This window comes from Hypanus sabinus, chromosome 9, assembly GCF_030144855.1.
Source record: "Hypanus sabinus isolate sHypSab1 chromosome 9, sHypSab1.hap1, whole genome shotgun sequence".
Taxonomy (NCBI): Eukaryota; Metazoa; Chordata; class Chondrichthyes; order Myliobatiformes; family Dasyatidae; genus Hypanus; species Hypanus sabinus.
This window is the reverse complement of record NC_082714.1, coordinates 96,845,880-96,870,938: the sequence shown is the minus strand read 5'-3', so window position 1 is coordinate 96,870,938 and position 25,059 is coordinate 96,845,880. Positions and strand designations below refer to the sequence as shown.

At 47.2% G+C, this 25,059-nt stretch overlaps 1 protein-coding gene across 2 annotated transcripts; it reads right to left on the bottom strand.

Moving 5' to 3' along the window:
• Window positions 1-2,477: 2,477 nt before the first annotated feature.
• On the bottom strand, window positions 2,478-12,052 carry ssr2 (signal sequence receptor, beta). Of its 2 annotated transcripts, none has more exons than XM_059980310.1 (6): window positions 11,960-12,052; window positions 8,402-8,559; window positions 7,652-7,750; window positions 5,546-5,654; window positions 4,175-4,252; window positions 2,478-2,977 (listed from the first exon to the last, which is right to left on the bottom strand). In XM_059980310.1, exons 1-6 carry the CDS (start codon window positions 11,969-11,971, stop codon window positions 2,867-2,869), a joined length of 567 nt encoding a protein of 188 aa, XP_059836293.1. In that variant the 5' UTR covers window positions 11,972-12,052; the 3' UTR covers window positions 2,478-2,866. The 2 variants fall into 2 exon arrangements, with proteins under 2 accessions (XP_059836293.1, XP_059836292.1); XM_059980309.1 differs by lacking the exon at window positions 11,960-12,052 and adding an exon at window positions 11,619-11,672.
• Window positions 12,053-25,059: the final 13,007 nt, after the last annotated feature.

Sequence of the window (25,059 nt, the reverse complement as noted above, 5' to 3'; positions counted from 1 at the left end):
AAACACCTTCTTGCCTGTAAACTGTACAGTGCCCATGAAGTTGATGCCGCTTTCCCTCACTTCTATAGACTCGGTGTCCGTTTCCCGAGTAAATGCAGATACAAAAAAAATCATCTTAAGGTCTTCCCCATCTCTTGGCTCCACGCGTAGATCACCATTCTGAACTTCCAGAGGACCAGTTTTGTCCCTCACAATCCTTTTGCTCGGAACATATCTGTAGAATCCCTTGGGATTCTCCTTCACCTTATCTGATAAGGCAAGATTATGCCTTCTTTTAGCTCTCCTGATTTCTTGTGTTCTCTTGCATTTCTTATACTCCATAAACACCTCATTTGTTCTCGACTGCCTCAACCTGCTATGCACCTCCTTTTTATTTAAAATCAGGGCCTCAATATCTCTAGCAAACCAAGTTTCCAAGCCTACACTGGTATCACTCGGCAACTTTTCCTATGTTGCATCGACTACTGGACTGTAACTGCTTCCATGCTGATCTCGTCGACTTAATCAACTTTGCCTCCAATTTCCACCCCGCCTGTGGTGAACTACACATACCTGTCTGGACACGCCCCCCCCCCTGACTGCTCCTGTGGCTCCTCCCACAGACCCCGGTATAAAGGCGATTGGAGACACAGCCCCTTCCTCAGTCTCCAGGATGTAGTGTGGCCACTTACTGCTTGAACTTTCTTCCAGCCAATAAAAGCCGATATCTCGCCTCACGTCTCCGAGAGTTATTGATGGTGCGTCACCGCCCTCGAATTTACCAGGTCCATTTCCGACATCCCCCCCTCCCTACTTTCTCGATGTCTCAGGAGACGGTCTATCTACTGATGTCTTTTATAAACCCACTGATTCTCACAGCTGCCTGGACTAAAACTCTTTCCACCTTGTCACTTGTTAAAATGCCGCCCCCTTCTCTCAGTTCCCTCGCCGCATCTGCTCTTTCATTCCAGAACTACTGAGACCTACCCCTTCTTCAAACAAAGGGGCTTCCCTTCCTCCGCCGTCAACGCTGCCCTCATCTCTTCCTTCCGCCACCCAGCCAGGGAGAGGGTTCCTCTAGCCCTCACCTACCACCCCACTAGCCTCCATGTCCAGCACACAACTCCCCGTAACTTCCATCTTCTCCAGCGGGATCCCACCACCAAGCACATCTCTCCCTGTCCTCCCCCCACCTTTCTGCTTTCCATAGGGATCACTCCCTACGCGACTCCCTCGTCCATTCGTCCCTCCCCACTGATCTCCCTCCTGGTGCTTATCTTGCAAGTGGAACAAGTGCTACGCCTGCCTCGACATCCCTTCCCTCACTAACATTCGGGGCCCCCAACAGACCTTCCAGGTGAGGCGATACTTCACCTGCGGGTCCGTTGGGATCACCTACAGTATGTCGGTGTGGCCTCCAATATATCGGTGAAACAGGGATGCAGATTGGGAGACCGCTTCGACGTCCGCCAGAAAAATCGGCATCTCTCGGTAGGCACCCAATTCAAACTCGCTCTCGTCCACTGAACGTCTCTCCTGTTCTCCTAACACCACAGCTCGCCTCTTCTCCCCCTTCCCTTCTGAGTCAGACTCAGTGCCAGAGACCAGACCGCTGTGACTTTCCTCGGCTAGGTCAACTAAACAAATAATTCATAGTCCACGAGCTGCAGAGTCCCCGACCACAAGCTGTGGAGTTGTTCAGCACCGCGGCGGGTGAAGCCGTCCAGGAGCCCGAAGACTGGAGCGGCAGCAACTGCTCCGGAACCTGGCGGCGTCGGACCCAAGACGCCAGCACCTCTCACCCAGGGCAGTAGCAAGAGAGCGAGAATGCTCACTGCAGACAGATAGCGATAAGCGTCTGTTCCTTTTCTATTCTTGGCCCCAACGATCTTAATCTTGCTGGACGCATTAATCGGCATGGGATAATGGAGCCAATCCCGCGTCCGTCCTTCCGCTATCAGACCTCGACATAGCTGTCCCCGGAGTCCAGTTCGCCCATTTCCCCAGGAAATTCTTTAGTAAAGTCTCCAGTTGGTTTTTCAGTACAATGGATTCCGGTTCATTGGGAAACACCGTAGTCAGTACATTTTAGCCCAGTTAAGCGGATTCCCCACTTAGCCGAAGTTTCATGGAAATAATTAAAAGGATACAAAAATACTGTGTAGCTGAGTAACAAATTATGTATTTAAATGAAATATAGAACCAATACTACGACTGTGCTATAAAACTGTGTATTAGCTCCTAATAGTTATTCCCGGAGGAATTCATTCCGTGTATGCTGCTGTTCTTTCGAGTGACTGTAAATGAACAAATTAGCAAAGAAACCTAGTGTAGATAATGGACTACATTCATACAAATACTTCTGACCATTGCATCCTCCAACTCTTCATTTTCATTGTAACATTCAAGATAATTGTCAGTACCTTCAAGTTTTTGAAACCAGTGAGAAAAGTTTTGAAATGTGACTTAATGCCTTCATAAAAAATTGACCAAGACAATTTAATTTTAAAGTGGTTTTATTAAAAAAAAACCGCTCAAATGTACAATGCACACAGGTCACCCTGTTGTACCAACTGAGCAAAGTATTTGACCTCCTAAGCAATGTTCTACAGAACTGAACCCCACCCTTCTGCTTGTTTTTGGATGAGAATTCTTTCAAGATCCTGCAATGCTCTCCTCTTAAAAAAATCTTGGAATTTGTTGTAGAGAAATAGGTGTTATGACCAAAAGTCTTAAAATTGAAACACAAGGGAAATGGGAGCTGATAAATGAAGCCAAGCGGTGTGTCACTGTAATAGGGAGAGAGTTGGAGAGCGGGTCTGCTGGTCAAATCTATCACAGTCGCGTACAACAGGGAGAGGAGCCTCTTCTGACGATCCAGTTAAGCTCAGTTCTTCTTGGACTTGGCCGTATCGTACTTCCTCTTGCTCGAGTACCAGAGCAGCAGGGGGATGCCGATGGAAGGGAGAGTCATGACCCCAAACGCCGCCCAGTCCAGCTGTTTTGGAATAAAAACCAGAGTTACTCCACGGAAGCTCAGGGATGTGTACAGTGAACATCGTGGGCATTCCACATCAGCACAGAATGTGCACTGGCACTTGCAGGTTACCCCAGCGCATCCTTGGGTGTCAATGTGGATAATGCACTTTGATACACAGCACAGGTGACAAATTACTCTGAAATTCCAGTGTGGGAGGAGGGTACTGCTGCTTTCAGCTGACCCAGTCCTAACAGCAGAACAGACTCATTTCGACAAGTTGGAGCCGCGGCACAGGCTGCTCACTCATGGCTTTTCCAGCTGCCCCAACGTGCAGGCCCTTCCCGTCCAAACCTCCATCAGCGTCCCACCACGTCTTTCCATAGTCCAGCTGGTCGGAAATCTTGACAGTTCAGGAACAGCTACTGCCCCTCAGCTACCAGGTTCTTGAACCAGTGGGGATAACTTCACTCACCCCCATAACCTATGGACTCAACTTCCATGGGAGAAGGGTTCAGAGTGTTTCCGTGTCTCCTGGTCACCAGTGGAATGTGTGGGGGAACTGTTTAGTTATCGACAGGAATCAGAACTACTCCTCTCAGAACCTCCCAGCGTGGTATCACAGAGTCCCAAAGTTCCAGAAGGACCTGACTATCAGAGTGAAGTGACTGTCAAATTAACCTCACCATCATCATGCTCCCCACTGCACTAACCTCCCCTGTTCCAACACCTCCAGTTACCCCGAGGACATTTGTCCAGATCAGGATCACAACTGTCCAGTGATGCCAGATCACTGCCACCTGCCCCTGGGTTTCCACTCCCTGCAGCTGTCCCTGCTACATCCCGTGATCCCAGATTATTGTCACTTGCCCCTGGAGTTTTTTGATCCCTGCAGTTGCCTCTCCTGTATCCAGGAATGGGTAAGTGGAGAGTTATTTTGCCCAGAGAGCAGGCGATGTAGGAGGGTGGTGGTTGAGGGCAGCGACGAAGTGGAATTCCTCGGGCTGCTCACGAGATACAGTGCTAGTTGGGGTCAGAGACAGCGCTGCTCGAGCAGCTTAGGTGTTATGTGGGTTATCCTGAGCTCTGCACCAGTGGCAGAGGAAAGCCCAGTAGGCTCAGTAATCACAGCCAGAGTGGCGATGGCACCCCTCGCCCACTGCACCGAGCTGGGATTCCTACATTCCCACAACCGTCACCCGAGGCCTGGAAACTCACAAAATGAGGAGAGAAGCGCCGGTCAAACTCTCGCTGTGCTAGGATGCCACCTTGTCCTGGAGCACTGGTGTAACCCATCTGAAGAAGAGGACAGAAGGAGGTTATTGCAGGCTGATAGGAGACACCCCACACTAGCCTCCGCCCCATTCTGTGTCAGGCTGAGATACTAGAGAGAGGGGACATAGTCTGGACAACAGCCTGACTGGACACATCGTCCCCACTTTAGAACTACCTACACCCATGTCACATGAACAGAGGTACGAAACCACTGATGTGGGACCGGGTTAATCTGGAGGAACCCACAGTCTGTACAAATAAGTCAATTGTGGCCTCTAACTGCAAAACTACTTGTTTTAAATAACACTTCTTGACCAAGTTCTGACGACCCCATGAACAACAGCCTAGCCTTTCACATGGAGGGTAAACATAGAATATTCATTGTGTGCCAGTCTTGATTCATTGTCCCCCATAAACTTCCATTCCCTTCATAACAGCATGTCTGAAAGTCTCTAACTCCACCAAACTGCCTCAACCACCAATCCCCAGGTCACCGATTCCAGACACTGTCTGAGCAAAGAGAAAAAAACTTCCCCAACCTGTAGAAATCATGTCCACGGCTGTTTGACATTGCTACCCTGAGGGTATTCTGACTGTCTAACCTTAATCAATGCATCCCATAATTTAAAAAAAAGTCAGATCTGCCCTTAGCCGCTGGTGCTCTGGGAAAACAGAAGTCAATCCGAACTTTCCTTCTGGATTCCTGCCGCTGTCTGTAAGGGGTTTCTACGTTCTCCCTGTGGGTTTCCTCTGGGTGCTCCGGTTTCCTCCCACAGTCCAAAGACGTACTAGTGGGTAGGTTACTTGGTCATTGTAAATTGTCCTGTGATTAGGCTGGCATTAAATCGGGGGTTGCTGGACAGCATGGCTTGTTGGGGCAGAAGGGGCCTGGTCTGCACTGCATCGCAGTAAGTAAATAAATAACTACTGCCTCTAAACCACACAGCATCCCGCAGAACCTCTTTCTGCACCTTCTCCATAGCTTCCTCATCCTTCCTGTAATGGGATGACAGCAGACTAAAGTTGTGACTATGTTCTGACTAAAGTTTGATATTTGACTTCCATGACTTCCTTACTTTTATACTCGACCCCAACCAATGAAGGCAAGCATGGTATACCCTTCTTAACCTCCTTATCCACGTAGCCTCAGTGCCATTGCCACCCTGTCTCTGGCTGCCTACCCTATGCCTCTCATCATCTTGTACCCCTTTATCAGGTCACCTCTCGCCCTCTGTTACTCAAAGCCTGGCTGCCACTCCTGCACCTTCGCCACGACGTGTACCCCCACGCGGACGGCAGAGGGCGTGCACTTACCAGCACCGGGCCACCTTCCTGGGCCAGGTAGGAAACAGTTGCCGAGGTGAAGTTGAAGTAGCCAGCCTTCAGGGGCCGCAGCACCACCGTGTGCGTGACATTACTGGCTCTGCGGGAGGTGAGTCAAGGAGCCTGACACAAAGCAGACTCAGCAAGGGTCTGTCAATGGACACTGCAAGAATATGGCTACAATTTCCTCCCCTGCTGCCGGCTTAAAGGAACTGTACGTACACGGCGCCAAACACCAGCTCAGTGCATCCTAAACACTTTGGTCAAAGAGGTTCCTTCCGGTGGGATCCCAAGGCAGGCTGTGCACAGCAAAACTGTGCAATGCCAGCGGAGTACTGGCAATCAAATTGGATGTCCTCTCCTGGGCCAAAACTGAGATAGGGGGCGAGCAATCTAAAAGGGAGTGTTTGCAGGCTTTTGGATTTTTCCAGCTGCCTTATCATGTTGATAGAGGAAGCTCCACGCAGATTGGGGGGGGGGGGGGTGGTGAGTAATTTAAAAAGTAACCTTTTCTGGCGGATTAATAAATTAGCAATTCCTTAGCAAGGGCAAATAAAAATAAGGCAGGGACAAGTGGAGTGGCCATTGTTTGAATGGGGAGGCTTGCTAATCCAGCTTGAGCGAAGTAGGTAACTTCATCTCTTAGTACATAGTTAGAGGAACGAATTGTGGGAATTCTTCCTGCCTCCCAGATAACCGCACCTGTACCAGGTCATGAACTTTGATAGAAGGAATAAACCAATAAGCTATTTTCTAAATGGAGAGAAAATACAAAAATCTGAGGTGCAAAGGGACTTGTGAGTCCTCACACAGCATTCCCTAGATTAATTTGCAGGTTGAGTCGGTGGTGAGGGAGACAAACACGATGTTAACATTAATTTCAAGAGGACTGGAATATAACAGCAAGGATGGAATGCTGAGGCTCTAAGAAATGTCCAGAGGAGGTTTGTGAAAATGATTCCAGGAAGGAAAAGGTTATCATATGAGGAGCATTTGATGGCTGTGGGCCTGCAGTGGTCGGAATTTAGAAGAATAAGGGGTGGTGGGGGGGCGGAAATCTCATTGAAACCTATTGAATGTTGAAAGGCCTAGATAGAGTGACTGTGGAGAGGATGTTTCCTATTGTGGAGGAGTCTAGGACCAGAAGGCACAGCCTCAGAGTAGAGGGAAGTCCATTTAGAACAGAGTTGTGGAAGAATTTCTTTAGCCAGAAGGTGCTGAATCTGTGGAATTCATTGAAATGGTACAGCTGTGAGGTCTAGTTATTGAGCAAAATTAAAGCGTAGTTTGATAGGTTCTTGAGTAGTCAGGGAGAAGGCAAGAGAATGGGGTTGAGAGGGAAAATAAATCAGCCATGATCAAATGGTGAAGCAGACTTGATGGCCGAATGATGCTCGCATCTCTTACAGTTAGTTCCAAAACCCCACTGTCTGGGACCTGTGACGACTCAGCTAAACTGGGCAGGACACACGAAGCCAGGCATTCTGTCCCAAGGAGATAGCAGATGCTGGAGAACGGAGTGGACCACATTGCAGCTGTAGGGGGAAAGGAGGGAGGGAGTAGAGGAACTATCTACGTTTTGTATTGAAACCCTGTCAGGATGGATGCACAAATCGCCGAGACTTCGTAAGCACATGCCAAACGCCACCCAGGTGACAGATTCAACATCTTTCTCACGTTCCAGTGGAATCTCTGGCCCATGACCCCAGTGAGTGTGGAAGGAGTGTCTGAACGAATTTGAGAACCTCCGTCCGAACTACTTCCCCAAGTGTGGCAATAAATCGCCATCGGTGCCACATTGAAACCTCTCCAACCCTCTCTCCGATACAGATTCACGAACCATACACACACACACAGACACACACGAGAGTCTCTCTTCTAACATAGACACACAGCAGTAGTCACAGTTTCTCTCACACACACACAACCACCATCCCCCAGACTAGGCAAGTCTCCCTCTAACACAGACATCACAGACAATCTCTTTCAAATGCACTCCACATTAGGACAGTCTCTCTCTTTCTCTCTCCCTCTCTCTGTCACACACACACACAAACACACACACACACACGACTGGGGTAGCTGTGCAAAGGATACGGAGCGATTCGGTCCCATTTCACTGTCAACATTCCAGATACTATTCCGAAGTCCTCGGGTGGGAATGAGTCATCGCTGAGCTCCACGTCCAGTGCAGCACTGTCAGGGACAGACATAGTGCAGGATTTCACACCGAGAGGGTAGGGATGACAGTCTCCCCTACCAGAAACGCTTGCTTCTTACCCTGATGCTGCATCTGGCCAGCACACCACACAGTCAGTTGGAGCAGGAGTCGGCCATTCATGCCGTTGTGCCCGCTCTGCCATTCAATAGTACCATGGTGATCTGGCCCTGGGCTCCGCTCCCTCTACCTGCTATTCAAAAATCCACCTAACTACTGCTTTGTCGGGTTGGCCACCTTTCACCAGGAAGTGAGAAACATTAAATATTACTATGTGGGAGACATTCCCTGCTCATTTCTGGAATTCTGCAACAGGATTTTCACAGCACACGAGAGGACAGATGGTTTTCCATCTCATGAGAAAGTAGCTGTAAAGCTTGGCACCAACTCAGCAACTTCCCTCTGTACCGTCTGCCTCAAAGGTGCAAACATCCCCTCCCAGTACCGTAGAATACCAACCCGTCACCCTTCGGATATTCCACGAAGCCCATACAAGCTTTGACCGAGGTTTCAGCCAGCCGCGCTCACGTCCAGCTCGCAGAGTCAGCCCGGGGCTGTTTGCTGCCCGACAAGAGCCCGTTGACGGCAGCAACTCCTGGCAGGGTGGAGAGATAGACTCGGTGTCCTACCTGGAGCCGACATTGTAGATGCTGTACTGCAGAGTCAGGTCTCTCCCTTCCACGGCATAATTGTTCAACAGGGACTTGGAGGCCAGAAGCCTTGCGCCATCCTCGGCCCTGGCGGCAGCAAGGAGCAGACAGCACGCCGTGACCAGTAACAACCTCATCTGTGGGCCAGAGTGGAGATAACATCCGTTACACAGAGGGTGGAGACAGCAGAGAGTGGGCACCAACACCAACCTCGTCTGTGGATTGGGAATAATACCCATTACAGAGGGTGGAGACCGCAGAGAGTGGGCACCAACACCAACCTCGTCTGTGGATTGGGAATAATACCCATTACAGAGGGTGGAGACCGCGGAGAGCGGGCACCAACACCAACCTCGTCTGTGGATTGGGAATAATACCCATTACAGAGGGTGGAGACCGCGGAGAGCGGGCACCAACACCAACCTCAAACGCGTCTGTGGATTGGGAATAATACCCATTACAGAGAGTAGACACAGTGGAGAGTGGGCACCAACACCAACCGCATCTGTGGATTGGGAATAATACCCATTACAGAGAGTAGACACAGTGGAGAGTGGGCACCAACACCAACCGCATCTGTGGATTGGGAATAATACCCATTACAGAGGGTAGACACACGGAGAGCGGGCACCAACACCAACCTCAACCGCGTTGGCTTAAGAAACAGTTACGAAAGTTGTGTTCGAGGTGCTTTTAAACAGGTCTGTGAATACGAGGGTTAAAGAGCGCATGTAGGTGGAAGGGATCTAATTCGGCATCTTGGCACAAGAATTATGGCCAGTTCCTGTACTGTATGCTGTATGTACACCAGCTATTTTCTTGACTCTAAGTCACTCACACACATCGAACCATCAGGGATGTACGCATCTTTCTCTGCCTGCCTCCCACCTTGCCGGTGGTCACTGTCATCTGTACATTAATTGCCCCTCCTTCCCTGAATGCCCTCGAGAGGATGATCATACCCCATCTTTAGCCGCTGAAGTCCTTGTGATGAGCAGGCGGCCACAAAGCCGCTGGGGAGGGGGCTCCAGGATTTGGGCTCAACAACATTGAAGAACTCAGCACAGTGCGCAACAGGAGAGGGGTACGAGGTGCTGATCTTACCCTACACCCATTTCTCTGCCCTTCATGGCGGAAGCCATCATGAGCTTGGCAAAAACCATAACCACAGAGCCATTTGTTAATGAAGCAGTCGTGGGCTTCATGGACGGAATGGCTGCAGGCAGTGGCGTCCCAATGATGGTGGTGTGCAGCTGTACCCATCCTGGTGAGGGAATCATTCCTCTCCTGATTTGTGCCCATGGATGGTGGGGGGGCTTTGCAATGACAATACATGTGATCCAGCTGAGCTTCTGTAAATAGGAGTCTCTGGAACTGACTCAGTGGAGAACAGGGTCTTTACTGTAAGGATTAGGTGGTTGGAGCTGGTTATTGATATGTGCAGGCGGTACTAACAGACTGTTTCCATTATGTAAGTCTGCATTAAATAGATTTGCAATACACTGATCATGATAAGATCATAAGAGCAGAATTAGGCCATTTGGCCCAGAATCTGCTCTGCTATTCCATGATGGCTAATTTATTATTCCACTCAACCACATTTTCCTTATACAAATTACAATACGTTGTACTCAATACTTTGATTTATGAAGGCCAACGTGCCAAAAGCTTTCCTTACAACCCTATCTACCTGTGACACAATTTTCAATGAGTTATGGACCCATTTTCCCAGATCCCCTTGTTCTGCCGCTCTTCTCAATGTCCCACTGTGTAAGACCTAGTCTACGGTATTGGTTCTACTGAAGCCCAACATCTCGGAGCTGTCTGCATTAAATTCCATCTGCCATTTTTCAGCCCATTATTCCAGCTGGTCCAGATCTTCCCCCCACCCACCACAAACTCTGACTGTCTTCCTCGCTGACCTCTACACTCCCAATGTTGACTTCATCCACAAACTTAGATCCATTTAACCACATTATCATCCAGATCACAGACATAGAGGAGAAAAAAAATGGGACTCAGAACCGGCCGTTGTGGTACACCACTGGGCCTCCACTCAGAGAGGAAATCATCTACTACCACTCTCCGGCTTCTCCCACAAAGCCAATGTCTCATCCAATTTCCTACCTCATCTTGAAAGTAAAGCGACTTCCTGACCAACGTCCCATACGGAACCTTGTAAAATGCCTTGTTAAAGTCCATGTAGACAATAGGTGCAGAAGTAGACCATTCGGCCCTTCGAGTCTGCACCGCCATTCTGAGATCATCTACTATCAATACCCGGTTCCTGGCTTGTCCCCATATCCCTTGATTCCCCCATCCATAAGATACCTATCTAGCTCCTTCTTGAAAGCATCCAGAGAATTGGCCTCCACTGCCTTCTGAGGCAGTGCATTCCACACCTCCACAACTCTCTGGGAGAAGAAGCTCTTCCTCAACTCTGTCCTAAATGACCTACCCCTTATTCTCAAACCATGCCCTCTGGTATTGGACTCTCCCAGCATCTGGAACATATTTCCTGCCTCTATCTTGTCCAATCCCTTAATAATCTTATATGTTGCAATCAGATCCCCTTTCAATCTCCTTAATTCCAGCGTGTACAAGCCCAGTCTCTCTAATCTCTCTGCGTAAGACAGTCTGGACATCCCAGGAATTAACCTCGTGAATCTACGCTGCACTTCCTCTACAGCCAGGATGTCCTTCTTTAATCCTGGAGACCAAAACTGTACACAATACTCCAGGTGTGGTCTCACCAGAGCCCTGTACAAATGCAAAAGGATTTCCTTGCTCTTGTACTCAATTCCCTTTGTAATAAAGGCCAACATTCTATTAGCCTTCTTCACTGCCTGCTGCACTTGCTCATTCACCTTCAGTGACTGATGATCAAGGACTCCTAGATCTCTTTGTATTTCTCCCTTACCTAACTCTACACCATTCAGATAATAATCTGCCTTCCTGTTCTTACTCCCAAAGTGGATAACCTCACACTTATTCACATTAAACGTCATCTGCCAAGTGTCTGCCCACTCACCCAGCCTATCCAAGTCACCCTGAATTCTCCTAACATCCTCATCACATGTCACACTGTCACCCAGCTTAGTATAATCAGCAAACTTGACAACGACTGGTTTGCCTTCTTCAACATTCCTGGTAACTTCCTCGAAAAACTCTATAACATTGGTTAGGCACGACCTACCAAGCACAAGACGACGCTGACTATTCCTAAACAGCCCATGTCTATCCATCTTTCCGGTTCCTTTAGAATACCTTCCAATAACTTCCCCACAACTGATGTCAGGACTGCCGAAGGGTTTCGGCCCGAAACGGCGACTGTACTCTTTTCCATGGATGCTGCCTGGCCTGCTGCTTTCCTCCAGCATTTTGTGCGTTACGCCGATAAAGCCATTGCAGATAGCGCACCCACAACAAGAGTCCTGGCCCACCCGCCGTCCGTCCCTTCCCGCTTGCCAGCGGTCACCCACACAGAGCCAGGACGAACGGACGGCGGGGGAACCGACTTCCCGAACCGACACTCACCCTCTTCTCCATCTGCAAAGGACGTGGCTCAGCGCCGGTTCCAGTCTGCTGACGTCATGTGAACCGCTCAATCTGCGCATACTCGTGTCGCATCGTCTACTGGGTAGTGTAGTTTAGAGCTCTTCCCGTCCCATGTGATTGGATAATCGACTGCAACTCCCGAAATGCTTTGCTGAGAGGCGGGTTGATTAATGCACTAATCAAAAGGCGCTACGTACACTTCCGGCTATTTCTCTAAAAATGAGTTACGCTGGCAGGAGGGTTGATTGAAAGCTGGAGCAACGCGCACAGACTGCTGAGGGAGCTTAGTGGGTCAGGCAGCATCTATAGAAACGAATCGACGTTTCGGGCCGAGACTCTTATCATTCATCCTCGGGGCGAGGTCAAGAGGGTCTGAATTAGGGAGAATGTAGATAGGTCTGACGGCCCCATGTGTTTCAGATGTGTCAAAGGGGAGGGGTGTGTTGCACTGCTGATCGGGGAGAGTACTACAGTAGGGAGATGACCGTGGCGGGCTGTAGGGGTGCAACGAAACTGGGTGATGACTTTCATTGCGTTATACAACAGGCTTCCCAACAATGGATGGAATTGGTTTATTATTGCCACATGTAACAAGGTACAGCGAAAAGCTTGGCTTCTGTGTGTGTGTATATATAATGGTTAAGTTAAATAAGTAGTGCAAAATAAAATAAATAAGTAGCGACGTAGTGTTCGTGGGTTCAGTGGTCATTCAGATATCCGATGGCAGACGGGAATCCTAAATCGTTGAGTTCCTGAATCGTTGAGTGTATGTGTTGAGGCTTCTGTACCTCCTTCCTGATAGTAGCAATGAGAATAGGGCATGACATTAGTGATGGGGGTCCTTGATGATGGATGCCACCTTTTTGAGGAATTGCTTATTGAAGATGTCCAGGGTACTACAGAGGCTGGTGCCCATGATGGAGCTGACTAAGTTTACAACTCTCTGCAAATTATTTTGATCCTGTGCAGTAGCCCCCCCCCTACCCCCATACCAGACTGAAGTGCACTCAGTTACAAAGCTCTCCAGAGTACATCTGTAAAAATTTGCAAGTGTCTTTGGTGATATACCAAATCTCAAACTCCTAATGAAACATAGCTGCTGTCTTGCCTTTTTGTAGCTGCATTGATAAGCTGGGTCCAGGATAGATCCTCAGTTATTGACACCCAGGAAGTTTGAATTGCTCACTCTTTCCACTTCTGATTCCTCTATGAGAAATTTTGTGTGTGTGTGTATTCCCTTGTCTTACCCTTTCTGAAGTCCACAATCTGTTCTTTGGTCTTACTAACGTTGTGTGCAAAGTTGTTGCTGTGACACCACTCAACTAGCTGATAATCTTGCTGCTGTATGCCCCTCACCACTATCTGAAATTCTGCCAATAGTTGTATCGTTAGCAAATATATAGATGGCATTTGAGCTGTGTAGCCACACAGTCATGGATGTAAAGAGGGTAGAGCCCTGGGCCAAGGACACATCTCTGAGGTGTGCCAGTCTTGATTGTCAGCGAGCTGGAGATCCATACAAATTGTGATCTTCCAAATGGGAGGTTGCATTTATTCAGCTGTAGTCAGTAAACTGTATCCTGACATAGGTATTTGTATCGTCCAGGTGATTCAAGGCTGCATGATGAGCCAATGAGATTGCATCTGCTGTGGACCTCTTGTGGTGATGGGCAAATTGCGGTGGATCCAGGTCCTTGCCAAGACAGGAGTTAATTCTAGCTGCAGCCAACCTCTCAAAGCACTTCATCGCCGCAGATGTGAGTGCCATTGAGGATAGTCATTAAGGCAGCTGATCGTGCTCTTCTTGGGCACAGGTATAATTGTTGCCCTTTTGAGCAGGTGGGAACTTCCGACTATAGCAACGAGAGATTGAAAATGTCTTTGAACACCTTCGCCAGTTGGTCGGATTGTTAGGCAAGAAGCTGTTACTGCAAGTGAAGCCAAGCATTAGTGCTGGAGTAGCCTCAGGCCTTAAGATTGCACAACAGGTCTGAGATAGTTGTTCCTTGTGAGGATGAGAGAGGGGGCTGTAGCAACCAAACAATGGTACTGTGGTTCAAGGAGATGGGGAGAGAAAAGAAATGTAATTATAATTGAATTGAATTGAATTGACCTTATTTCTTACTTTCTTCACATACGTGAGGAATAAAAATCTTCACGTTACGTCTCCACCTAATGTGCAATCATAGTAATTTATTATAATTTACTAATAAATAGAACAGTCAATGTTCATCAGTCTGATGGCCTGGTGGAAGAAGCTGTCCTGGAGCCTGTTGGTCCTGACTTTTATGCTGTGGTACTGCTTCCCGGATGGTAGCAGCTGGAATAGATCGTGGTTGGGATGGCTTGGGTCCCCAATGATCCTATGGGCCCTTTTTACACTCCTATCTATGTAGATATCCTGAATCATGAGAAGTTCACAACTACAGATGCACTGGGCTGTCCACACCACTCTCTGCAGAATCCTGTGATTAAGGGAGGTACAGTTCCCATATCAGGCAGTGATTCAGCCAGTCAGAATGTTCCCAATTGTGCCCCCCATAGAAAGTTCTTAGGATTTGGGGCCAATACCAAACTTCTTCAACCATCTGAGGTGAAAGAGGCACTGCTGTGCCTTTTTCACCACATAACTGGTGTGCAGATCATGTGAGGTCCTCAGTGATGTGGATGCCGAGGAGCTTGAAGCTACTTAACCCCAGATCCATTGATGTCAGTAGGGGCTAGCCTATCTCCAATCCACCTATAAACCACAACCAGCTACTTTGTTTTTGTGACATTGAGGGAGAGGTTGTTTTTTTGACACCAGTGTCAGAGAGATGACTTCTTCCCTGTAGGCCACCTCGTTACTGTTTGAGATAAGGCTAATCAATGTAATGTCATCAGCAAATTTAATTAGCAGATTGGAGCTGTGGGTGGTGATACAGACATGGCTATACAGAGAGTAAAGGAGGGGACTTGGTACGCAGCCCTGAGGGGCTCCTGTATTGATACTCAGAGGATTGGAGGTGAGGGAGCCCACTTTTACAACCTCTGGCGATCTGACAGGAAAGTCAAGGATCCAGCTGCAAAAGGCAGGGTCAAGACCGAAGTCTCTGAGCTTCCAACAGAGCCTGGATGGAACAATGGTGTTGAATGCTGAACTGTAGTCCAAGAACAGCATTCTCACATAAGTATAGTCAGAGGAAATAGACAAACTTCTCGGTTGCAATGATCAAGAGTCCTGTAGGATGTTTTGCCTGCCTGGTGCCTGGGCTCAGGATACCTAATCTGACCTGCAAAGGAATTTAGATTGGGAGATGAAAGTTTTTATATTTTTTTTTATTCATTGAGATACAGCACAGAGTAAGTCCTTCGAGCTATGCCACCTGACAACCCCCAATTTAACTTTAAACTAATCATGGGACAAGTTATAATGGCCAATTAACCTACTAAACGGGATATTTTTGGACTGTGGGAGGAAACCAGGGCATCTTTAAGGAAATACATATGGTCCCAGGGAGAATGTACAGACTCCTTGAAGTGGTGGGAATCCAGTTGCCTTGGCTTTACCAACAATACAGGTAAAAGCAAGGAAAGAGGTTCTGCTGAGGGAATTTGAGCAGCCAAGGACTAAATTAAAAAGCAGAACAAAAATAAAGGTAATAATCCCTAGCATGTTACCTGAGCCACATGTAAAGTGGTCAATGAGAAAAAGTTAAATGATTGGTATGGGAGAAGTAGATTTGAATGTGTTGGTATTGTAACAAAGTTGTTTTAAACTTCATTCCTTGTTTTCCGATTCAGAAGCAAGGTGTCTGCAAACAAAGGAAACATTTTACACTTGTTGAAGGTTATAAAACGTCACTTTATTAGACAAAATGGTTTATTAAGTAGAAAAGTAGGCAGAATAATACTTATCAGCCAATTACTAAGCCATGCTATACGATATACTGCCGGAGGGAATTGCAGATACCCAAAAGCTTTAACAGGCTCTCTCTCAATCGATGTCCTTGTCTCTACCTCCAGCTCTTGGCACAAGTTGTATTCTAGCTGAAGAAAAGATTAGTCCAAGTAAAGATAGGCACAAAGAAATTTCCCCTTTTTACAGTATACCCTTCAAATATCTAGCATAATGTTTACCCCAGAACTTTTCCATCCTCTAGTGGCACAAGCTTGTCATTTCTTATCTCTCATGACCTTTGGTCTAGGCCATAACTTAGAAAGAAAGACAACAGGTCTATAAGGAGGAATACATTCTTCACTGGTATTCAACCACATTCCAAGCTGACACCATTTTGTCTTACAAATGTTCATTTTGTTTTATACATTTTACTATATACTAAAGATAAATCAAATTTAGCTCTTGTCTTATAGATATCAGCACCAGTTCTAGAAGGAGGGATCTGTTTGGATGGGATGGATTCCACCAGAACAGTACTGGGACCAGGGTCCTGGCAAATCACATACAGTAATTCAGAGCTGTGAATTGGAACTTAACCTAATTAGTAGGGGGTGGGTTCAACAGACAGGAGAGCTATGGATAAAGCAAAAGGGAAGGAGAGTGCAGGAAAGGTTACTTTAGTTTCCAGAATTTAAAAAATGACAGTAAATTTAAAAAGGGATTAGAATTTAACTTCAGGCAATATTGGGATAAATTTGAGAAGAGGGGTTGTGAATACAGGTGTTATATTTGAATGAACACAGTATACAACACAAGATACACTTAGAAATTCACACAAAATGCTGGTGGAACGCAGCAGGTCAGGCAGCATCTATAGGAAGAAGTACAGTCAACATTTCGGGCTCAGACCCTTCATCAAGACTGAAATGTTGACTATACTTCCTATAGATGCTGCCTGGCCTGCTGCATTCCACCAGCATTTTGTGTGTGTTGCTTGAATTTCCAGCATCTGGAGAGTTCCTCCTGTTTACACTTAGAAACTGGCAGGTTTGATGCTGTGGGCATCATAGAGCCATGATTGAAAAAAGATCATAGTTCCCAACTTAACATCCATGGATACACTGGATAGGCAAATAGGCAGAGGATGTGGGGTGGCTTTTTGGTAAAAATTAAAGTCCAGTCGTTAGCAAGATGTGACATAGAATCAGAAGACACAGAATTCTTGTGGGTAGGGTTCAGAATCAAGTTTAATATCAATGGCATATGTCGCGAGGTTAAGGAACTGAAAGGGTAAAAATACCTAGATAGGAGTAATAAACAGACTTCTAAATTGTAAGCAGGCCGTGGGGTACAAATTAAAACAGTAGAAAAGACATCTTAAAAGGACAATGCTATGATAGTTATAGGGCTTGGGGAGATCAGGTTGCTGCTGGATCCCAAGAAAGGTATTTGTAGAATGCCTACAAGATGGAGTTCTTGTAGGCATTCTACAAATTCTTTCGCTCAGAGCAGCTTGTGATTGAGCCCACTGGGAAAAGACAGTCAAAGTTTGCCACAGTAGATGAAAAATTAGTAGTTTGAGGCCAAGAGTGAGGAAAATGAGAATGGAAAGCTGAAGGATTGGGATGATTACAAGCAGCCATCAGAGTATCGGGCCGGTGAAGTCTAGAACATGGTGGGGGTGACGAGCAAAAGGAAAAACATCAAGGAGCATGGGTGAGAAGAGGGGAGGCCACAATCACATGTTGCATAAAGGGAGCTGGTGGCCTACTTGTGTGAGTTGATAGAAATGTCTGGAGAATAAAGTTGGATCAGTGCTTGTTGGTCTGTGCGGAATTGGTGCATTCGTAATGTATGTCTCTGACAACAGCTGTTGTAAGTGGGGACATTTTAAGTCTGTTGTTTGAAATATAATTGGGTGAAAGGTTGGCTTCTTATCATCAAGGCTCTTATGAAATTGCTCTGCCCACATTTAGCATGTCAGATCCATTTCCTGTGCTGCCTAGCCTGCAGCATTTCCTGCTGTTTCTGTATGTGAGCCCAGGGCTGCATTTGGCAGAATTCAGAATAGACTTTTTTTTGTCATTAAAAAGTATAAAGTGGTTGAACAGCTCCTCCGGTCAGGATGGCTCTGTGGAGAGAGAACAAAACAGTTAACATTTAAGAACAATGAGTGCAGAATGCTGAGAGCATCTAAGGCAATTGGCCCATAAATTAATTTCTAGCTGGACCCAGTCTCTGCTCTCTTCCATGTCCAGATCCCCTTTGAAGGTGACAATCCATTCCTATCCTGGCAGAGCATTCCAGAACCTTGTGGGTCTCTCCCTTTCACACCCCAACAGCACTTGTTTCCATTGAACCCACAAGGAGCTCAACAGTTCCAACACTGACCCCACAGGGAAAGAGTGGTCCAACACCGACCCCACGGGGAAAGAGTGGTTCCAACACCGACCCCACGGGGAAAGAGTGGTTCCAACATTGACCCCACGGGGAAAGCAATGGTTCCAACACTGACCCCACGGGGAAAGCAATGGTTCCAACAGTGACCCCACAGGGAAAGCAATGGTTCCAACACTGACCACACAGGGAAAGACTGGTTCCAACAGTGACCCCACAGGGAAAGCAATGGTTCCAACAGTGACCCCACAGGGAAAGCAATGGTTCCAACACTGACCCCACAGGGAAAGCAATGGTTCCAACACTGACCCCACAGGGAAAGCAATGGTTCCAACACTGACCACACAGGGAAAGCAATGGTTCCAACAGTGACCCCACAGGGAAAGCAATGGTTCCAACACCGACCCCACAGGGAAAGCAATGGTTCCAACAGTGACCCCACAGGGAAAGCAATGGTTCCAACACTGACCACACAGGGAAAGACTGGTTCCAACAGTGACCACACAGGGAAAGAGTGGTTCCAACACTGACCACACAGGGAAAGCAATGGTTCCAACAGTGACCCCACAGGGAAAGAGTGGTTCCAACACCGACCCCACAGGGAAAGCAATGGTTCCAACACCGACCCCACAGGGAAAGCAATGGTTCCAACACTGACCCCACAGGGAAAGCAATGGTTCCAACACTGACCACACAGGGAAAGCAATGGTTCCAACAGTGACCCCACAGGGAAAGCAATGGTTCCAACACTGACCCCACGGGGAAAGCAATGGTTCACACACTGACCCCACGGGGAAAGCAATGGTTCCAACAGTGACCCCACAGGGAAAGCAATGGTTCCAACACTGACCACACAGGGAAAGACTGGTTCCAACAGTGACCCCACAGGGAAAGAGTGGTTCCAACACTGACCACACAGGGAAAGCAATGGTTCCAACAGTGACCCCACAGGGAAAGAGTGGTTCCAACACTGACCCCACAGGGAAAGAGTGGTTCCAACACCGACCCCACAGGGAAAGCAATGGTTCCAACACTGACCCCACAGGGAAAGCAATGGTTCCAACACTGACCACACAGGGAAAGAGTGGTTCCAACAGTGACCCCACAGGGAAAGCAATGGTTCCAACAGTGACCACACGGGGAAAGCAATGGTTCCCACACTGACCCCACGGGGAAAGCAATGGTTCCAACACTGACCACACGGGGAAAGAGTGGTTCCAACAGTGACCCCACAGGGAAAGCAATGGTTCCAACATTGACCCCACAGGGAAAGCAATGGTTCCAACACTGACCCCACAGGGAAAGCAATGGTTCCAACAGTGACCCCACAGGGAAAGAGTGGTTCCAACACTGACCCCACAGGGAAAGAGTGGTTCCAACACTGACCCCACAGGGAAAGCAATGGTTCCAACACTGATACCACATGGAAAGCAATGGTTCCAACACTGACCCCACAGGGAAAGCAATGGTTCCAACAGTGACCCCACAGGGAAAGCAATGGTTCCAACACTGACCACACAGGGAAAGCAATGGTTCCAACACTGACCCCACAGGGAAAGAGTGGTTCCAACACTGACCCCACAGGGAAAGCAATGGTTCCAACACTGACCACACAGGGAAAGCAATGGTTCTAACATTGACCCCACAGGGAAAGCAATGGTTCTAACATTGACCCCACAGGGAAAGCAAAGGTTCCAACACTGACCCCACAGGGAAAGCAATGGTTCCAACACTGACCACACAGGGAAAGCAATGGTTCTAACATTGACCCCACAGGGAAAGCAATGGTTCTAACATTGACCCCACAGGGAAAGCAAAGGTTCCAACACTGACCCCACAGGGAAAGAGTGGTTCCAACACTGACCCCACAGGGAAAGCAATGGTTCTAACACCGACCCCACAGGGAAAGCAATGGTTCTAACATTGACCCCACAGGGAAAGCAATGGTTCTAACACTGACCCCACAGGGAAAGCAATGGTTCTAACATTGACCCCACAGGGAAAGCAAAGGTTCCAACACTGACCCCACAGGGAAAGAGTGGTTCCAACACTGACCCCACAGGGAAAGCAATGGTTCTAACATTGAGCCCACAAGTAAAGCAATCACACACTGAAGAAAGTCTGTCCGTTTACTATGCTGCTGCTATTTCACTACTGCTGCCTGGCCATGGCCTTCAGGAAAGGGAAGGAGACACACGTTCGGAGTGGGATACAGAATTAATGTGACAGGTTTGTACATAGTTTGCTTGATGTAGTGAGGCCACAGATTGTACAACAAATACATCAGGAGTAGCACAAGCATCACTTCTTCACCTGGAACGGTGCCTCTAAAGCAGAGAGAGAGATACTGCAACTGAACACTTCCGCAGTGAGATGTCTCAAAGTTAAGTTTGTTGTTGGTGGAAATGGAAAATTGGACCAGAGTGTTGCTGAGGTCTAGTTTCAAATACCAAAACATGATGTCAAGTGGAATGGCTACCTTACACTGTCAAATGTGAGGGCACAGCAAAGCAGCTACCTTACACTGTCAGAGACCCCAGCTCAATTCCTACCACCAGTACTGCCTGTGTGGAGTTTGCACGTTCTTCTTGTTATTATGTAGGCTTTGCTGTACACCTCCAGCTCCAGCAAGTTGCTGTGTCATTTGGTCACTGAGCAAGTAAGGGTCAGAATCTATGGGAAACACTGTGGCCAGAATAATAAACTGGTATTAATGTAGAATTGGTGCATCTGATCTAAGTGGGCTGGATGGTCTGTCTGTGTGTTGTATCTGGTCTAAGTGGTTTAAATGGTGTGTTCCATCTGGTCTAAGTGTGCTGAACAATCTGTTTGTGTGTTGCATCTGGTCTAGGTGGGCTGAATGGTTTGACTGTGCTGAAAATGATTAGAATTTGATATGTTGGAAGTGGGGGCTGGTGGCTGTGTCTGAAGAACAGTGAAGGATTAACTGCGAGACTGCAGATGTGGTAAACCTGTAGGTGCAGAAGGTGGTAGTATCAAAGCAGATGTACTGCTGAACCTACCTCACTGAAGCTGCTGAATGTTTCCTGGCAGGAGCACATTAAGATGCAACAAGTAGTGGACTCAGCTAAAAACATCAAAGGCACATCCCTCGCCACCATTGGTATTATCTACAGGAGGCACTGCCTCAAGAGTGCAGCATCCATCTTGTGTGCAGCTACCATTGAGCAGGAGGTACACATCAGCCTGAAGCCTCACATCAGCAGGTTCAGCCAACAGCTATTCAGTTCATGAATCAACCCTAATCACTTCCTCAGTAGATCAACACTGTGACCATTTTGCACTAAAGTGGAAGTTTTTTTTTCTAATTGTTGTTTCTTGTGAAAATTGTCTCTTGATTTTGCTTGTGAACATTGTTTACTAATGCTGTTGGAACTAAGGTTTTCATTGCACCTGTGTGCATTCATGTGGCAATAAACTTGGTTGACTTTGGAGAAAGGAAGCTGATCCATTTAGGATGGAGTGACTATTTAGGACTACCTTCCCTTGGGAAGTCAGCAAACGTAATCAAGGACCCCTCAAACCTACCTAGACATTCTCTCTTCTCCCACTTCCATTTGAGAACACACACCACCAGACAGCCTCTGTCCTGTTGTTAGCAGTCCCTTGAATAGAGCTCTTTTAAAATAAAGTTAAACTCTATCCCCAATCTACCTCATTGTGCATTATGCATACACTATCTGATGCGATGTGGCTATGATGCTGTTGCAAATACGTTTTTCATTGTTTCCATGCCTAAACATTACTGGTATTATAGTATAACTTATATCTTTGAGATGGCACTACTGAAGGCGAGCAACAGTTCAAAAGGCAAGAAATTTGACTAAGACATTATTAATAATACCTTCTTGAAGTAAATTGTGGTAAACTATCACCACAAAGGATGAAGCGGTGAGGGTAGGCAAAGCTGATTTCAGGGATGAGCCATGCTGGTTTGTTACAAAGTTGAAGTGTAACCCGCTTGGGATGGGGTTGTAGATGGAAATGAAGTTGGAGTGATCGAGTTAGAAAGGAGTTGAAGTGGAGGAGTTTCGATGCCCGTCCACTTAACCCAGAGGCGAGGTTGGATCGTTATAACCACCAAGCCGATTTGGAGAGGTCAAGAACAGCTTAGGGCTGGGTGGTGAAGTCTAGGTCCAGAGCAAATATCTGTAGCGGGGCCTGGGTCCTAATGCAAGGCATTACCTGGTGTTTGGTCAATTTAAAGAGGTAGATTGGAAAGGCAGGATGTTGGGACCTGAGGCGAAGTTTGGGCTGATTTTGCTCACTTTCCTGCTCTCCTGGCAGTGTGTGATGCCCACCTGTTTCAAGTAGGCTTCAAATGTACCAGAGCCCAAGAAGAGCATGGTAACCTGTCTAAATAACTATTGCCCAGTGCTGAAGTGTTTTGAGGGGCTGGGGCTGAAGCATATCAGCTGTCTGGGTGACGACTTGGATCCACTCCAATTTTCCAACCAAAGTAATAGTCTACAGCAGATGCTATCTCGCTGGCTCTTCACACAATCTTGGAACATCGACACAACAAGAATGTTCTTCATCCATTACAGCTCAGCATTTAACACCATCATCCCCTCAAAACTAAGGAGTAAACTCCAAGACCTAGGCCTCAACACCTCTTAGTGCAATTGGATCCTGGAATTCTTCACTTGGAGACCCCAGTCAGTTCGGATCGAAACAAACGTCTCCTCCACAATCTCCATCGGCGCAAGAGCACTGTGCGGATTTGTATTTAGTCCTCTGCTCTATTTGCTTTACACCTCTGACTATGTGGCTAAGTACAACTTCGACACCATGTACAAGTTAGCTGATGACATCACTGTTGTGAACTGTATCAGAGGTGGTGATGAATCAGCATACAGGAGGGGGATTGAAAAGTTGGCTGAGTGGTGTAATAACAAGAACCTTTCACTCAATGTCAATAAGACCAAGAAACTGATTGTTGACTTCGCTCGCTCGCTCTGGGTTACATCTGGAAATTCCAGTTAATGGACAATTTCCCTCCATGCCGCTCTGACATATTAGGAAATCATGTACTTGGCAGGTTATAGCAGTGGTTTGCCTTTGCCTACTGCCGGGGGAGTTTAAATAGAGATCACCACCTCTTGTGGTGGGTGACCAGGATGTCCAAGTGCCTTGTCGTGCTCTTAACACTCCACAATGCCTGCTGGCCTGCCTTCTTGACCGTTGGACCATTAATCAGTCTCCTCCACTCCATATGCCAGGGCTAGACTTCACACAGTGGGACAGGCAAATCCCCTACCTCGAAGACCCGTCAGCTACCCTCACTTGGTTTGGCCTGTCTGCCAAGACAGTTCAGTGGGGTGTGCTAAAGCTACTCGGAGCCACAGGTGAGAGCTGAGCACCAGGTGGGGACCAAAGGTGGATGAGCTGCCCTGAAAAAGGGCATGACAGGCCCCCCCACCAGAGGTGCTACCCCCCCTCTCCCAAGACATCCCATTGTAGACTTCAGGGGAGGGAGAATCAGAGGTGGATAGGGTCAGTAACTTTAAATTCCTGGTTGTTACTATCTCCAAAGACTTGTCCTGGACCCATCATATAAATATAATTGTGAAGAAAGCACCTCTACCTACTCAGAAGTCTGCAGGAATTTGGCATGCCATCAGAAACCTTGGCAAACTTCTATAGATATGCGGTGGAAAGTGTGCTGATTGGCTGCATTATGGCCTGGTATGGGAACACCAGTGCCTTTGTGTGGAAAAATCCTACAAAAGATAGTGGATTCAGCCCAATACATCAAGGGTAAAACCCTCCCAACTATGAAACGTTGTCATTGGAAAGCAGCATCCATTATCATAGACCCTTATCATCAGTCCATGCTCTTTTCTCACTGCTGCCAAGTACTCCCACTACCTGGTTCAAGAACAGTTACTACCCTCAACCATCAGGCTCTTTAACAATAGGGAATAACCACACTCATTTAAGGACTCTTTTGTCTTATTTCATGCTCATTGTTTATTGTTATTTATTGATATCTGCATCTAGTTACTGTTCTATAGATTGGCTAAGTATGCCTGCAGAAGAATCACAGGATTGCATGTGGTACATGTATGTACTCTGATAATAAATTTTACTTTGAACTTTGTCCACTCCGCCCGCCGTAGTGCTAAGGTCCCGACACTGCTCTGGCTGCAGTACTGCATGTCTGTGAGCTTTGTGGCGATTTGCCCCATTAATATGGTGAACTGAGAGCGAGGCTTTGGTCTGCTCCAGGCTCCGTGGACTCAATTTGGTTCGGAATGCTGTTGCTTGCTTTTATTGTTTGTATGGTTTGTGTCTTGAATTTCTTTGTGCATTGGGTATTGGTCTTTCTTTTTTGAATTGAGTTCTTTCAGGTTTCTAGCTTTATGGCTGCCTATAAGCAGACAAATCTCAAGATTGTATAATTTATACATACTTTGAATCATGGGAGGCTATTTCTCAGCAGATGAAGGCCCCAAGGACTGAGTTCGAACTGTTGCTTTCTTGATGTTCAGAGGATGTTTTTGAAATTCCAAGACATGTGATTATCAGTGTGGTCTGTAGTTTACATCATTCTCCTTCAGTTTTTCTGCATATCTCAGAGTTGTATTCTGCGTATGTACTTCAATAAAATGAACCTTTTAAGTTCTTCATTGCCTCTGCATACATATACTTGCGCATGACAATAAATGTGACTTGACAAATTTCTGTATGAATTATATTGTCGATTTATGTTTTTGTGTACCTGATACGAGGTGCCTGTGACGTTTCTGTGACCTTGTGTTCGTGGCAATAAACTTGA